General features: G+C 37.0%; 2 protein-coding genes across 8 annotated transcripts in view; one reads left to right on the forward strand and one right to left on the reverse strand.

Moving 5' to 3' along the window:
* Nucleotides 1–9,865, forward strand: part of pigeon — a 44,481-nt gene extending 34,616 nt beyond the window's left edge. For 2 of the 6 annotated variants that reach the window (XM_008200794.3, XM_064359375.1), the window contains exons 10-12: nt 1,616–1,830; nt 9,374–9,580; nt 9,632–9,865. In XM_008200794.3, the coding sequence (XP_008199016.1) occupies nt 1,616–1,830; nt 9,374–9,580; nt 9,632–9,774 (565 nt within the window). In that variant the 3' untranslated portion in view covers nt 9,775–9,865. Of the gene's footprint in view, nt 1–1,615; nt 1,831–3,365; nt 8,160–9,373; nt 9,581–9,631 lie in introns of those variants that run through there. The other 4 variants (XR_010335634.1, XR_010335633.1, XR_001574764.2 and 1 more) reach the window with 4 other exon arrangements.
* LOC655552 (uncharacterized protein) lies at nt 9,763–12,015 on the reverse strand. 2 transcript variants are annotated; one of them, XM_064359385.1, is made up of 7 exons: nt 12,001–12,015; nt 11,557–11,703; nt 11,317–11,496; nt 11,064–11,270; nt 10,850–11,014; nt 10,755–10,799; nt 9,763–10,056 (listed from the first exon to the last, which is right to left on the reverse strand). In XM_064359385.1, exons 2-7 carry the CDS (start codon nt 11,623–11,625, stop codon nt 9,826–9,828), a joined length of 897 nt encoding a protein of 298 aa, XP_064215455.1. In that variant the 5' UTR covers nt 11,626–11,703; nt 12,001–12,015; the 3' UTR covers nt 9,763–9,825. The 2 variants fall into 2 exon arrangements, with proteins under 2 accessions (XP_064215455.1, XP_967198.1); XM_962105.5 differs by lacking the exon at nt 12,001–12,015 and adding an exon at nt 11,766–11,910.
* Between the last annotated feature and the right edge of the window lie 2,882 nt (nt 12,016–14,897).

Below are 14,897 nucleotides of genomic sequence, written 5' to 3' on the forward strand. Positions count from 1 at the left end.
AGGATGGGAGTCAATCAATCTACAGTAAAATACAAATTAGGATTCATTCTGTACCGGCGTATTATATTAGTATTTTCCAAACCGAATAAAGTTCTATTGGGGGTCCCTTACAATTGCTTTATTACTAGACCCGTCCACCACCGCAAATTTACATTTTATTAATGTGGTTTTAACGAGTTTAACCATAATCTAAGTTTAAGCCGGCACCGAGAGTTGCTCAGTTACGAAATATCGAAAAAGCTAATATAACGCTAACGATGTTGGCCCTTTAAGCATTGGCTTATCGCTAAACATTTCTAATAGTAAGGTTATTAATATACATAACTTTATTTCATAGAAATCGTTAACAGATGAATAAAAGAAACCGAAGTAGCAATTTAAAGCAGAAAGAAAAAAATTTGGTCAATTTTGTTCAAAATTATAAACTAACACTGGATTGTTAAAAAGTTTTGCGTTATGCTGACCAGATCCATCGCAACTTCACCCTCAATAATAGTGTATTTTTTATTTATTTACTTTTGTTATTGGGTTCAATTTTGTGAAGTCCTCTTTCAAGGTGAAGGTTGTTTACGAAATGATTAGAATCCTGACTTTTTTCTAAAATTTTTAATGTTTCATTCGACTAGTTCCGCCTGTTACAGCATTATCGAGAAATTATCATTATCATTATTTTGGATGTCTTGATATTAGATACATACCCGACCAAAATAATTTCTTGATAATGCCGTAACAGACGAAACTAGTCGAACGAAACATTAAAAAATTGGAGAAAGTCAGGATTCTAATCATTTCGTAAGCTAACCTTCATCTTGAATAGTTTATTGTTTATAATATTTCATTTAGCATTAGTGGAATGCATGATAATCATTTGATGATTTCATGATGAAAACGAGTACATTTTTTTCCAATACAACTAATTTACACTTATGAACACCCTAAGTGACACCAATTAAAGGGTACAAAATAAAACCGTAAATATGATACAGATAGTATATACTTATCCTTGGAAAGCTGTGATAAAATTTTGTCGGTCTATTTAAGAATCATCCTTTACAGTAATACAATTATAATAATGTCTGCTAAAAGTATATTTTTAATCAAAAAACACTGGTAATAATACACAGAATACAGTGTTTGCTATTAAATTTTCTAATTACTAACATTTTAAAATTTATCTAAAATATTTTGTAAGGCATTGTGATCTAAGTGATTTTTGGAATTATTACAAGTAGGTTAAAAGTATGGAGGTAGTCCTAGTGACTGAAGTTATAAATCCAAGATACCTCAATAATAAAAAGACTGTTTTATAAACAGCATTAATTACTGCAAAACTTTATAAGAGCACAAAGAAAACGTTGCTACAATGTGAATACTTTTTTTACATTCATTAGTTCTTCTAGGGTGCTTCTAGAAATTTCAAAGTTGGCGACAATTTCTCCGAAAGTACAGCCATTTTAAAAATAATTTAGTTTAATCTAGAATGTTCGATTTGGATTATGTATAAAATTTCGAATCTCTAGCGGCGTTAATATATGGTATAAAAAGTTCTAATGTAGGCCTTAAAAGAATCACGCTGTATACATATGTCCCAAATATCCCAAATCATTTTTTTTAGTGAGCAATTACAAGAAGAAAGGCGATATATTTTGTTCACAATACTCGAACGATATTACCTATCTGTAGAATCAATTGCATTTCCCCTACCTCAAGGTTTTACTTCGTTTTTTGCATATTTGGGCTACAAAACCCTAAGCTTTGATATGTTTCTGCAGTACATTCAACGAAATGTTCTTGAGTTACAGGTGGATGTTATGAAAATTATTATGGCAGGTGAGTTTGACTTAAGATTAAAAGAGAACACGTTTTAGTGTGTTCCTAAGCCAGCGGATAGTGCGGAATTTATTTTTCTATTATCTTATTATTACATATAATTTTTGGAATTTTTTTTTATTAAAATTGTTGGCTACCCGATCTCTTTTAAACACAATTGTACTTAAATATACAATGTGATTTAGATGTTCAGATACGATAATGAGCCTGACGTTCTGGCGATGCAACTCAAAAAACCAATTTCGCTTATGTTTTGATCTAATTTTAATTACGATTTGCATTTGCAATCCAAGTTATCTTATGTTGCTGACAGTGCTTGACAAGCTTTGACATCGGTGCTAGTCATTATTGTCACATTGTACCCTGCATTGCTGTTGCTGCAATGAATTTGTTTGCCCAATGTTTCCCGAACTGACATCTTAGTGGCATGATTTTTAAACGTCCTAAGAGGGAACTTAAAAGAAATTGCCCTCTTTGCAAAAGAAAAAACACACTGCTAGGACTTTGGAAAGTGAAGTTCGCGTAACAGCTTACATAATACATAACTAACAGGCCAGACTTTAGTTTGTCCTATTCTGAGGGAAAATAAATTTCATCCCTATCATAAGCTTAGAACTTAGGAAAACAAAATTTGCACACAGATTAGAGTTTTGTCTCTTTATCAGAACCCAACTTTATGCAGTCACATGAAGCCCAATTTCCAAACCATGATGGTGCACAACTGCCTTTACTGTGCTCAGTAGAATCCACTGTGGATAAGTGAAACACATTTCCAATGAATTGTTTTGGTGAACGTTTGGTGTGGCATCTCGTATCTTTGTGAACCATATAACTGGGCCTTTTTTCTACTACGAAAAAGAAGCAGAAGCCTTTTTTCCTTTTTTTTCCTAAAATAATTTTTTTGCCTCCCTGTTTATTGTTGCAATTTATGATTTTGAAAAAACTGTGTGCCTACCTTTAATGTTTTATTTTTTCATTCATTTTGGATTGGAGTTTCACCGAAAAGACTTCTCTACTTTCTCTATCATTTCGCGAGAACTGAATAAGACTAATGACCGTATTCTGCGCTGATGTCAGAGTGACATAAAATTATAGATAACGTGGATGCAACTTGCAAATCCTAATTTGAACTGGATCAAAGGCGTAAATGAAATATGTTTTCTTACTTAGAAAATAAAAATCGACATCATAATAAGTAATTAATTAATTCTATTAATTATTCTATGCAAAATTTTCAAAATTAATTAATGAACATATACGAGGTAAGTACCTTAAGAACGAATAAAAGTCATGCAGAAGTTTGCGTTTGCTTTATTATTTTGATATTTTCTCTTTGCATAAGAATTGTTTTTTTTTCACAATTTGTTATAATAAATAATAAAAATTAAGGAGTTAAATATATTGATATTGTAACAGTATTGGTGGGAGCGGGAAATATACTCCAAACGAGTTTGGTTTTTGTTAAAACGTTTATTTGTATAACATTAAGCGAACAAGGCCAAAGAAAATCCTAGATAGGCGCAAGTTGTTTTCAGTTGGACCCCGAAGGATGCTCGACTGAATCTGTTGGGTCCAGGGTAGAGGTCGTCCTTTTATTGGGTTTGCGGAAGGCGGTGCCTGCGCAAAGGGCTAGTTGGGGTAGTGGGGCTGCGGCCGCTGGTGCAAGTGGCGCTACCAAAAGGGTATTGGTGGAGCGCTTATGAACTACCCGTACTAATTATTGCTACAGTTCTCCCCCTCAGAACCATGTGAAGCGTCCCGATCACTGGTTCTGGACGTTATGTTTTCGGGGTCGTCCCCGCCGGCGAATAGGCACAACAGGGGGTGGCACTTCCTTTTCCAGGCCGTGGTATGGTGTGAGTTGAGAGCTGTGGTATGTCCCTAGTGCTTGACTTGGTTGATCCTGGGCTGCAATTTCATAACTAGTGGGGCCATGCCGTCGTAGGATTACGTAGGGACCATCCCGTTTTGGGGCCAGTTTCGAACTAAATTCTTTGGCGCTACTGCTGAGAGTATGGAGTTGGACCAAAACCAAATCTCCGGGTTGAAACTCGGGGGCTGTTCTTCGGGTGCGATCAGCGGCTTCCTTCCGATGATCTTGTTTGTCTTCATGTGTTTCTCTAGCCTTTTTCCACGTATCGCTCAACAGTAAAAGTTTCGGTGTGGCTTCGGCCACAAAGGTCTCACTTTCAACTATGTGTCGTAAATCATTAGTGACGTCGTCGATGGTTCGTAATTCTCGTCCAAACATCAGGAATGCAGGAGTGACACTAGTGCTGGAACAGGGCGTTGTATTCATAGCAAAGCGTATGGTCGGAAGCTTTTCTGGCCAAGTGGAGTGTGGATTGTCGCCTATTTGGATAGCGAGTTGCGTTTTAAGGTCCCGATTTTTCCGTTCTACTGGGTTAGCCTCCGGATGATAAACTGGAGTGAAGGATTGGCTTATTCCTAAGCAGAAGGTGAGTTTCTGCATTATGGCGCTCACAAATTGTGATCCGTTGTCACTGATTATGCGTCGAGGTAGGCCATATCGAAAGCACACGTCATTAAGAAGAGTCCAAGCGCACATCTCGGCAGTTGCATCAACAAGAGGGAATAGTTCCACCCACCTAGTGCATGTATCTTCCACTATGAAAATCCATTTTTCTCCGCAATTGGAAGGGGGTAGAGGTCCAAACAAGTCTATCGAAATAACTTCCAGGCGTTGCTGAAGTACCGGGGTTTGCAAGAGTCCTGGGGGTTTCAGGTTAGAGGCCTTGTATCGCTGGCAAGCAATACAAGTGCGCAGGTAGTCGGAAACATCTCTTCTCATACCAGGCCAGTAATAGCGGCAGGCAATCTTACTGTAGGTTTTGTCAACGCCGTAATGGCCGCCGGTAGGGGAGTCATGGTGTTGTTTCATAATATGGAGACGTTCATGATGTGGTACTACGAGTTGGGCCTCTTCATAATCATCGGCTTGGGAGTAGCGGTACAACACACCTCGATTCGTGACGTATCCACGAGAAGACCAGGGCTGAGCGATTTCAGGATTTGAGGACATTAATTCGTCGAGAATCTTCTTTACTTCTGGGTCCTTTAATTGTTCGTTGCGAATGTCGGCGTCCGAGCGAGCCGGTAAATCAATTTGGACTGTGCAGATCATACTAGATTCTTCAGTTGCTGGTCGTGACAAAAAGTCGGCAATAGTATTTGCTTTTCCCGGTGTATATTCGATTACCAGATTGTATGGCTGGAGCTGAAGAGCCCATCGAGCAAGCCGTCCCGTAGGAGTTTTTAGCGACATGAGCCATCGCAGAGGTTGATGATCGGTGATTACGGTTGTTGAGTTTTCCCCCACATATCCTCTGAATTTGCTAATGGCCCATACGATGGCGAGGGCTTCCCGTTCCGTGGTTGAATAGTTGCGTTCCGATGAAGTTAACAAGCGGCTAGCGTATTCAACGGGTCTCTCGTCGGGGCCCTCCCCCTGGAGAAGAGCCGCACCGAGTGCATAAGCACTGCTATCGGTTCGTAAGATAAACGGTTGGGTTGGATCGGCTGCTCGTAATATAGGAGCTGTTGTCAACTTTTCCTTTAAAGTGGTGAATGCCTCGTCTTGTGCGTTTCCCCATTTCCAAGAAGCGTTCTTTTTGGTTAGTTCACTTAGTGGACGTGCCACGGATGCGAACTGATCAATAAATCGGCGAAACCAAGAGCAGGTTTGTAAGAAGGACTGCAGCTGCTTCAGGTTTCGTGGAGGTGGTATTTGTTTAATAGCTTCCACCTTCTTTTCATCTGGGGCGATGCCAGAGGGAGAGATACGATGTCCAAGATATCGTACCTCCGAACATCCGATCAAGCACTTGTTCCTGTTTATGCGTAGTTGAAAGCGTCGTAACTGGTCAAAAGTACTTCTCAAGTGGCGAATATGTGTATGACCATCGGGGGAGATTATAATGAGATCATCCAGGTATGCCAGTATGGGAACGTCGGGAATGCCGGTTTTAAATTTGTCCATTAAACGTTGGAACGAAGCCGGTGCATTGCGTAGACCGAATGGCATCCGTGTGAAGCGATATAGTCCAAAAGGGCAGATAAAAGATGTTTTATCCCTATCTCCCGGTTCCACCTGGATCTGCCAATAGCCGGCCTGTAGGTCCAACGTTGTAATACAACCAATCTTTCCAGTTGCGTGTAACAGATCGTCCAGTCTAGGAAGTGGATAGACATCTGGTTTTGTTACAGCATTTAGTTTATGGTAATCCACACATAGCCTAATGGTCCCATTGGCTTTGGGTACCATTACCACGGGAGACGCCCACGCACTATCACATTCTTCGATGATACCCTGTTGAAGGAGTCGCTCTATTTCCATTTGGAGGACCTTTCGTTTCTCACATGTCAGGCGATATGGAGGTACTGCTACAGGGAGGCTGTCACCGGTATTAATTCGATGGGTGGCGTATGGGGTTGGTGGACCAAATTCCGCAAATAAGTCTCTGTATTCCTTCACTAACCGGTTGATTTCATGCTTCTCCGTGGTGGTTAAAAACTGACCTTCTGTAGGGCGAAGCTCCAATGAACAAATTTCCGTTTTGTAAGGGATCGTCGCAAATAGATCGGTCTGGTATTCATCGTGATACTGGTCGTAATGCATCAGCATCTCGTTTGCATCTTGTAGCATGTAGTCGGCGCCACCGGGAGCTTGATAAATGTTCCACGTACCTCCGGGAGTAATTACGGACGGTATGATACTTGAATTATCGGGTGGTGGAGGGCCGTATCCATTAGCAATATATTCGGGGTCCAAGGGTGACAGAAATTCTATCTTTGTTGCTTGGAACACGGTACGAATGTCTTCATCGGTGGGAGTGGCGCAATCGTTAGCGAAGGCAACCTTTTCATTTGGATTTTGTTCGAAGTAAAACTGCTGATGCTTTAGGTCGATGATCACTCCACTGTCTTCAATAAAGTCGGCTCCCAACAAAGTTTTTGTATCCTCTGAGGTTGAGAGCACGATAAAAGTGGTTTTTGTGATTTTGCCTGCCAGCTTTACATTAGTTGTTACAGTGGGGACTTCCATCAGGCGGGTTCCACCATCCGCAAGAGTTGCTTCCACTTTTTCTTTACGTGGAGTACAACCTTGTCGGAGGAGGTGTTGATACAGGCTTATGCTTGCCACACTATTGCCGGCGGCGGTGTCCAACAATGCGGTTCCCGTGATGCCCAAGATTTCTATATTAACCGTTGGCCGACGCCGAGGTTGAATGCTTGTGTTTATTGCACAGAATCCAGTTGGATCCGTGGTTGGAGCACTTACTGGAGCAGTAGGTGGATTGCAATCCGGACAATTGCGTCGGAACACCCCCGGCCTTTGGCATCCGTAACACCGAATGTCCGTACTCACTCGCGGCACTATTGCATTTGGTGCAGAAGGTGGTCCGGAAGTGGTGTTGGTCTTTAGTTTTCTACATTCACCAACATCATGTCCAAATGCTCTACAGAAACTACACCGTGCGCGATTTTTCCCGCCGTTTGCTTTAACGGTCGTGGTCCCATTCGTTTTTTGGGATTTTACCGGGCCCGCGGCCGATTCTTTTTCGTTTTCTTCGATTGCTCGCGCGCGATTCAAAAGTTCGTTAAATGATCCAATATCACTGCGCGGAATTTTGTCGCGAATTTTATGTCTTAGTAGGCCGTACACAACGTCAATTTGCCATTCTTCGTCAAGATGGCGTGTCATCTGTGCGAGGCGGTCCCGTTGGATCGTCACATATCTGTCCGTGGGCATTCCTTCTGGTTGGGGTTCACCGAAGATTTCCAGAAATAGTCGATAGTTTGGGCGACGAGGGGCGAAGGCGTTCCGGATTAGCTGCATGGCGGCATCCCAAGTGTCGACGTTATTCTTTACACCACTCCACCATTGATTGGCTTCTTTCATCAGAGGAAGACCTGCAAGTGCTTCGGCATCTTCTATGCCTTCCACTTCTTTGAATATGGTGGCCGCTGTGATGAATTCCTCAACTGCTGCGTGCGACCTGGTGCCATCGAATCTTGCCACACATTGTGTGAAATGCCTGGGGTTAGCGCGAGGTGCCCCAGGTGCTGGTGCAGGTGCTGGTGCTTGTGCCGCCATTCCTTGGATTTGCAGCAGCAATTGTTGAAATTGCTCCTGCGTCATCTGGATCGCCATCTCGTTCAAACGTGGACTTCGCCGTGGAGGTGCTTCTACTCTTTGACGTCGTCGTGGAATGTTGAAACTTCGGGCCCAGACGTTGGGCGTCAATTTGTAACAGTATTGGTGGGAGCGGGAAATATACTCCAAACGAGTTTGGTTTTTGTTAAAACGTTTATTTGTATAACATTAAGCGAACAAGGCCAAAGAAAATCCTAGATAGGCGCAAGTTGTTTTCAGTTGGACCCCGAAGGATGCTCGACTGAATCTGTTGGGTCCAGGGTAGAGGTCGTCCTTTTATTGGGTTTGCGGAAGGCGGTGCCTGCGCAAAGGGCTAGTTGGGGTAGTGGGGCTGCGGCCGCTGGTGCAAGTGGCGCTACCAAAAGGGTATTGGTGGAGCGCTTATGAACTACCCGTACTAATTATTGCTACAATATTAATTAAATCATAAACGTGATTTCTTAATTAACCGAAAATTTTACATTTCTTAAACATTGCTTTAATGGTAGGACTAAAGTTATGTTTGATTCTATTTTTTATTATTATTTTGGCACAAAAAATTAAGGAATGATTGTTTTATTGGAAAAACATAATAGTTGTTTTGCAGCAATTTAATAATAATTATTATTAAAAAATTTAGAAAAGTCATTCACACACAAAAAAAAATAAACATTTAATAGCTAACGCTGAATTCTGTGTAATTATTACGAATATTTTTTAATATACAATAGAAATATATATGTCGCAGCCACTTGCCGAAATCAAACATGAAACGCTTTATACATTTCATGAAATGTCTGTGGCTGCGAGATTTACAAAGCTTTTTTGGAAAGGGAAGCAGGTCCTTGAACTTTCCTTACAGTTTCAATATATTCTGCGAATGACTTTCTAGTTTAAACTCTTAATTCGCTTTCTGCTGAGGTTTCTCAATCTACCATTAGATATCTTCATTTTTTTACTGAAAATATCATATTACATTTAACCTATTGTTTTTGAAATTAAAAAAAATGGATTTTATTGTATTCCAAAGTTTATGATAAATGATTTTTGGTTTGTAATGGTTAGATTTGAAAATCACTAACAAATAGACTTTACCTACTACAAAAGGAAAGAAAAGCAACTGATGCTTCACTAAATTAAGTTCAAAGAATTAATAGGATTGTCGTTTTGGGGAACGCACGAAAATAATGCCTTTTAAACTCCTCGCTGATATTAACTAACGCTAACGCCACTTGTTTTTGAAACTGAATTTGTGCTTTAAGACTAGTCTTATGAAACTTGTTTTTTAATATACTATTAGTGCACTTGTTTTTATCGCACACTTGGTAACACTATCGTCCCCTTTAGTCTAACAAGGACATTTCCTTAGTTAATCATTTGTTTTAGATATCGATAATTGCAAAAGTGGCTTACACCAGAAACTAAAACTTTTAACTTTACTACCGAGATCAAGGGCCAAAAGGCTTCTAAACCAATGGAATCATCCTGTAAGTCTCATGTTGCGGGCTAGAGAACACGCTTTGAACGTGTTATCGGGAGTTGAAACTGGTACAACACGTTTACACGGAATTCAGAAAAACAAAGCTTTCAGAGGTGCTTATTGCAATAATGTTTCCTATTAAAATTCTTCTATGGGTATTTTAGGTCTAACTGCGTTTCCGTCAGGTGACAGGCTGTCACCATTAGACACATTCCTTGATTTACTTACAGCTAAAGCAAGTTTAACAGAGCTGGACTTTGGGTTGTTAATTGAAGCAACAGAAACATCTACAGAAGAATTTCTATAACTTTATTCCCAATTAATACAAATAACATTTAAATGTGATTTTCTTTGTATATTAATTGTAAAATGGATTATACGTGACCCAGTGAGCCCTATTTTGTTGTTTTTCTGATTCATGTGAGGTAAATATAGACTTGTACACATCTGACACCTTAGGATCCTTTGCAACACTGTAGGATGGTTTAATTTTTTTGACATCATGGGTATTTTCTTTAATCGAACCAGGACGTTTGGCGCCGTTAAGTGGAGGTATATATTTTTTTATTTTCTTCGAATCCGACTCAACCTGAAAAGAATTATATATTATATAAATCAACTATCAAATTGCAGCGCAGAAAAGTAACAAAATATAGGAACGCATAATTTCATCATAACGTTAAAACCGTGACCCAATGTGAACCTCAGCTAATTTTGCCTATCTTTATGATTACAAACAAGATTTCATCCCCTATTTAAGTCCCTTGGGGGTGGAAACTCTAAGAATATAACTTCAAAAAATAACGGATTTTTATATTTGATCCCCTTTGGGCGTGAAAATTTTAAATATCATAAAACAAACTGCATTTTTCCTAGAATGGCTATAAAATTTCTTCAGTAAAAGTAAACATCCAGTAAAAAAATTGTATATGCACGTAAATACCCATTTGTATCAACACAACTTATACAATACTGAGTTTCCTTCTCTGTGGGTTTTTTGTAGTATTTTTTTACTGTAACACAAAAAAAGCAAAGTTGTAGGTTTTATAAATTGTTAGATATTTGTTGTTAAATCTGACCATAAACAGCACCTTTTGTGCTTTTGCTATTTTTGTTTTTCATTCTGCAGTTTTTCCTTTTCTTCAACTTAATCACTACTATTACATACTTAAAAAATATATTATTTTCGATTTATTCTTACTATTACTTAGTATTTTTCTTTAGCATATATTTTATTTTTAGGTTTATTATTATTATTATTGATAAAGTATGAAAAACAAAAGATACCTTTTTAGAAGTTGCACTTGTTGATGGCTTTGTTGTATCAACACTCTGTAAGAAAAGTATTAATTATAAAATTACATAAAACATAACAAAAATACTTCTGCTAGTGTTGTAACCTCTTCCACCTTGACCACCTTCTTATTTTTCTCCCTATTTTTCTTAAATTTTTGTTGGCGTATTTCCATTCTTTGCTTCATAACAACAAGATCGTCGTCATTTCCGTTTAAAACAACAACATCGTCATCTGTGAACGGTTTTTGGCACTAAAAAAAAAAACAAAGTAGTAAAAATAGTTTCTGATTTAAGACTCACTTTATGGCAATTTTTCGTATCAATTTCTTTCAGCGCTCGCTCTGAGAACACACAACCACACGACCACAAAGCCACAAATCGGAATTTGCCAGACATTTCAAGCCCAATTACTGGACAAATGTAAGGAGCTGTTTTGTCACTTTCACCATGATTTTTGTCCACATTTTCATGAGCTGGATTTGGAGTCAAATTCAAATCTTTGATATCCTGAAACCCGTAATTAAATGAGGCAGATAGAGACCGCAACACTTACTTTAAGACCCTTGATATGCAGTGCACTTTGTGGCATTGTTTCGCGGTTAAGGAGTAATTCAATTAGGGACACTTTGTTGTACAGTTTGCCCAAACCGCACATAACAATCGGGGGTTGAAGCACCTGCTGTGTAACTGCACAGTATCTCCACTGGAAAACTAACTCGGAATCTTTGTCTTTCTGAAATGAGGTTAGGTAAGTTTATTGTGAAAACTGAAATATGTATATGGGAATGCTTACCGCTTCAGGCTTCTTTTTCACTCGAACTAATTCGTCTCGACGAGGAATTGTACCCCCATCACAACCCATTTTTGCAATACACTTACAAACAATTACTGCAAAATGTGACAGTTGACACTAGAATGACGATTGGATGCGTGCTGCCATCTACGATTTAGTGCAAAAATTCAAATTAATAATTTATACATGCTGCGGTTGTACATACATACCTATGAAATAAGCCCACACGAAAAATGCGCACAAAATAAATACTCACACGGAGAAAAGCTCACACCAAAAAAACTCACACGGAAAAAACCCACACAGAAAAAAGCTTACTTAGAAAAAAACGCACTGAGAAAAAATCTCACAGTGAAACCACCCCACATAGTAAAAAACCCACTCAGAAAAAAAGGTCACATGAATAAAAACTCACGGAAAAAAGCTCACAAAAAATTAACTCACAGAGAAAAAACAATCTCTGCTGTCGTGGATAAATTTATATACGATAAGTTGATAACAATGATAACTAAACAAAGTTTAGTAAAACATTTTTTTATTTAATAACATAATAACGTAAATAAATAGCAAATACTGATCAAGTGATCATATATTAGCTGTTTCAAAACTATAAAAACACCAACGTCTCATTTTTTCTCAAAATTAACTGTTATTAGCTGTTCATGCACCTCAAAAAAATAATAGCTAATATAATTTTCACTTTCAATCAGAGATCTAATTATTAATAACTATTTCACAATTTTATACGTACTATTTGAAAAAATAATTCAATAAAATGCGAAGTTGGCGTTTTTATAGTTTTGAAACAGCTAATAAACTATATCTGACGATTTATTTATCGTTGATGAAACCGAAAGTAAGTAAGATTTTGTGTTTCTCCGAGCCGGCGTCCTCAGCTTTATAATATAAAATAACAATACTTTTTCGAAAAAATTTGATTACCTAAATATCTCAGAAACTATACAATATATCTACTAAAAATAAAAGCGATTTGAAGTCGTTGAGAGACTGAACTTCTGTTTTCTTTTTTGAATTTCTTATTACTTCTCACCTCCGAGTTGCTATTTTGATTTGTTATGAATAAAAAGAAAATATTTGATTTGGTGCAAAAATTTTGTGGGTAATGTTAACTCAATTTTGTTATTGTAACATAGGAATTAATAACTACGGCGATTCAACCGGGGAAAAAAATAAAATGTGGACTAGTTTCGGTTTAATTAACAGCAACAAATTGAAAATTAATTACATTTTAAAACATAAAACCGGCTTAAAGGATAGCAGACTGAGGGTAATGCTACCCTTGTATTGTAAATACAAGACAGAAAATGTTATTTTTTTTTCTTGTGGACATTAATGTTTGTGAGCTTTTTTTCTGTGCAGATTTTTCTTGTTGGCTATTCGAATCTTTTAACACTTTTATTAAACTTTTAATTCTAAAGTAATTTTTTACTTTCGGATTTGGCCTTTGGAGTAAATAGAGTCTTATTTTATTACTCTCGGGTTCTTGGAAAAATATGTTTTCCGACAACAACAATAATATTACCTGGAATACACAGGGGATCAAATTTACTTTCGGATATTACAAAGTTCGGATGTTACAAAGTAAACTACCGTGAAACATTTTACTGTAATTTTTAGGCAAAATAATAATTAAATATATCAGAAAATGCACTCATAGATGTGAAAATATTGCACATTATAAATAAAAAACCTGATAATAGGAAACTTTTCTAACCCGCAAATATTTAGAGCTTTTTTGAATATTTCAGTCTTTCAGTAATACATATATCGTTTTTTTTATTTAGAATGTAGGTACAATATGTGTTTCAATTATTAGTGTTTTTCTGTTTCAGTTTTTGTAAGCAGCATAACAAAATTAGAAATAGTCGACCTGTTACAAGGAGGTTAGAAGGGATGATTAAATGATGATTAAAGGTCCTTGGCCTGTCACTTGTTGAAGGTATTGAACTCGTAAATAAAGTAATGTAAATTTTTATAAAAAGTATTCTAGTGGATAGTTGTGTAAGAATGAGTTAATGAGAATCTATGATACACCTACAATGAGTTTATTTTCTAGGATGAGATGAATTCTTACAGAAGAACGAACTAATTTCACACCAGCAAATTTAGAACAATATTTAGGTTCAATTCTTAACTTCTTAAGCTAACTTCTTTATACATTTTTTGTGCAATAGAAAGTTTTTTGCAAAACATATTCCGTTTTGTTTGTTTTAGTAATAGAATTTATTGCAATAAAAATTATGTTTTTATTATTCCTGCTGTAGAAATTAATAAAAAATATAGGGTGTCCCAGCGATTTGAAAAATCATTGATCTTTAAACGTAGAAAAATTAATATTTTTTTTATAGAAGTCGTAATTACTAACCCCGTAACTTACCTAAAATTATTTTCAAGTATACAGGATGTTTCCGAAATTACCTACAATGCAAACTTTTGTTTTATTAAATAGAACAGCCTATATTTTTTGTTTGCATTTTTAGATGTAGCCGTTAAGACTGATATTTTTAAGAGTGACGCTCCCGTTTGTGAGCATAGGGAAAATCTCTGTAAAATTTCAAAGCTTAACTTAAACACGCTTTATCAAAAAAGTTATTAAATAAAAACTAAGAATCCACTCCACCATGACGAGTATTTAGCAGATTTTTTTCAACAATCACCTAATGAATCTCAACTTTTTACCCCGTGTCAAAAATTTTATTTACACAATTTTTGAAAGTTTAGCTGGGTATCTAATTTTCAGTCTAACTCGATCACTTTAGAAGATAATCATACTCGTATGAGAGACCGCTTAATTATAATTTTATGTTTGAGGATTATGATAAGTATATCCGGCTCAACTCCGATGTGCTCAAAATTTGTATCGAGAACAAATAAAGTAATGATCAAAATTACAGTTTCTCAAAAAATATTTAATCTACTGTTACGTAGATGGCACTTTTATCGTGCAATGGCGTTTGCAAAATTTTCCACCTCAAGGATTTGTCGCCAGCTGCTAGTGTACGCTGAAAAAGAGGCTGTCGGGCGAATCTTCAAATGGGCAAGATTGAAAATAAAATGGTCAAAAATAGTTTTTTTTCATTTTATTTTTAAACGACACTATCAATTGTTTCAAAATTTATATATGTTGTTGCTAAGGCCATCATAATATTATGGTATTTTTTTCATAATTTTTGAACTACGAATATTTTTTTCATTCAGTACAGTTCAGCCTTAAAGAAGAAAGTTCAAACTTAAAGGATATAACTTTTTTAGCTCACTGCAATCAAGAAGATAAAAAACTGTAGAGGTTTGTTGCTAGTTGAACAATTTAAATTTTTTAA

Source organism: Tribolium castaneum, chromosome 10, assembly GCF_031307605.1.
Source record: "Tribolium castaneum strain GA2 chromosome 10, icTriCast1.1, whole genome shotgun sequence".
In the NCBI taxonomy this organism is placed as follows: Eukaryota; Metazoa; Arthropoda; class Insecta; order Coleoptera; family Tenebrionidae; genus Tribolium; species Tribolium castaneum.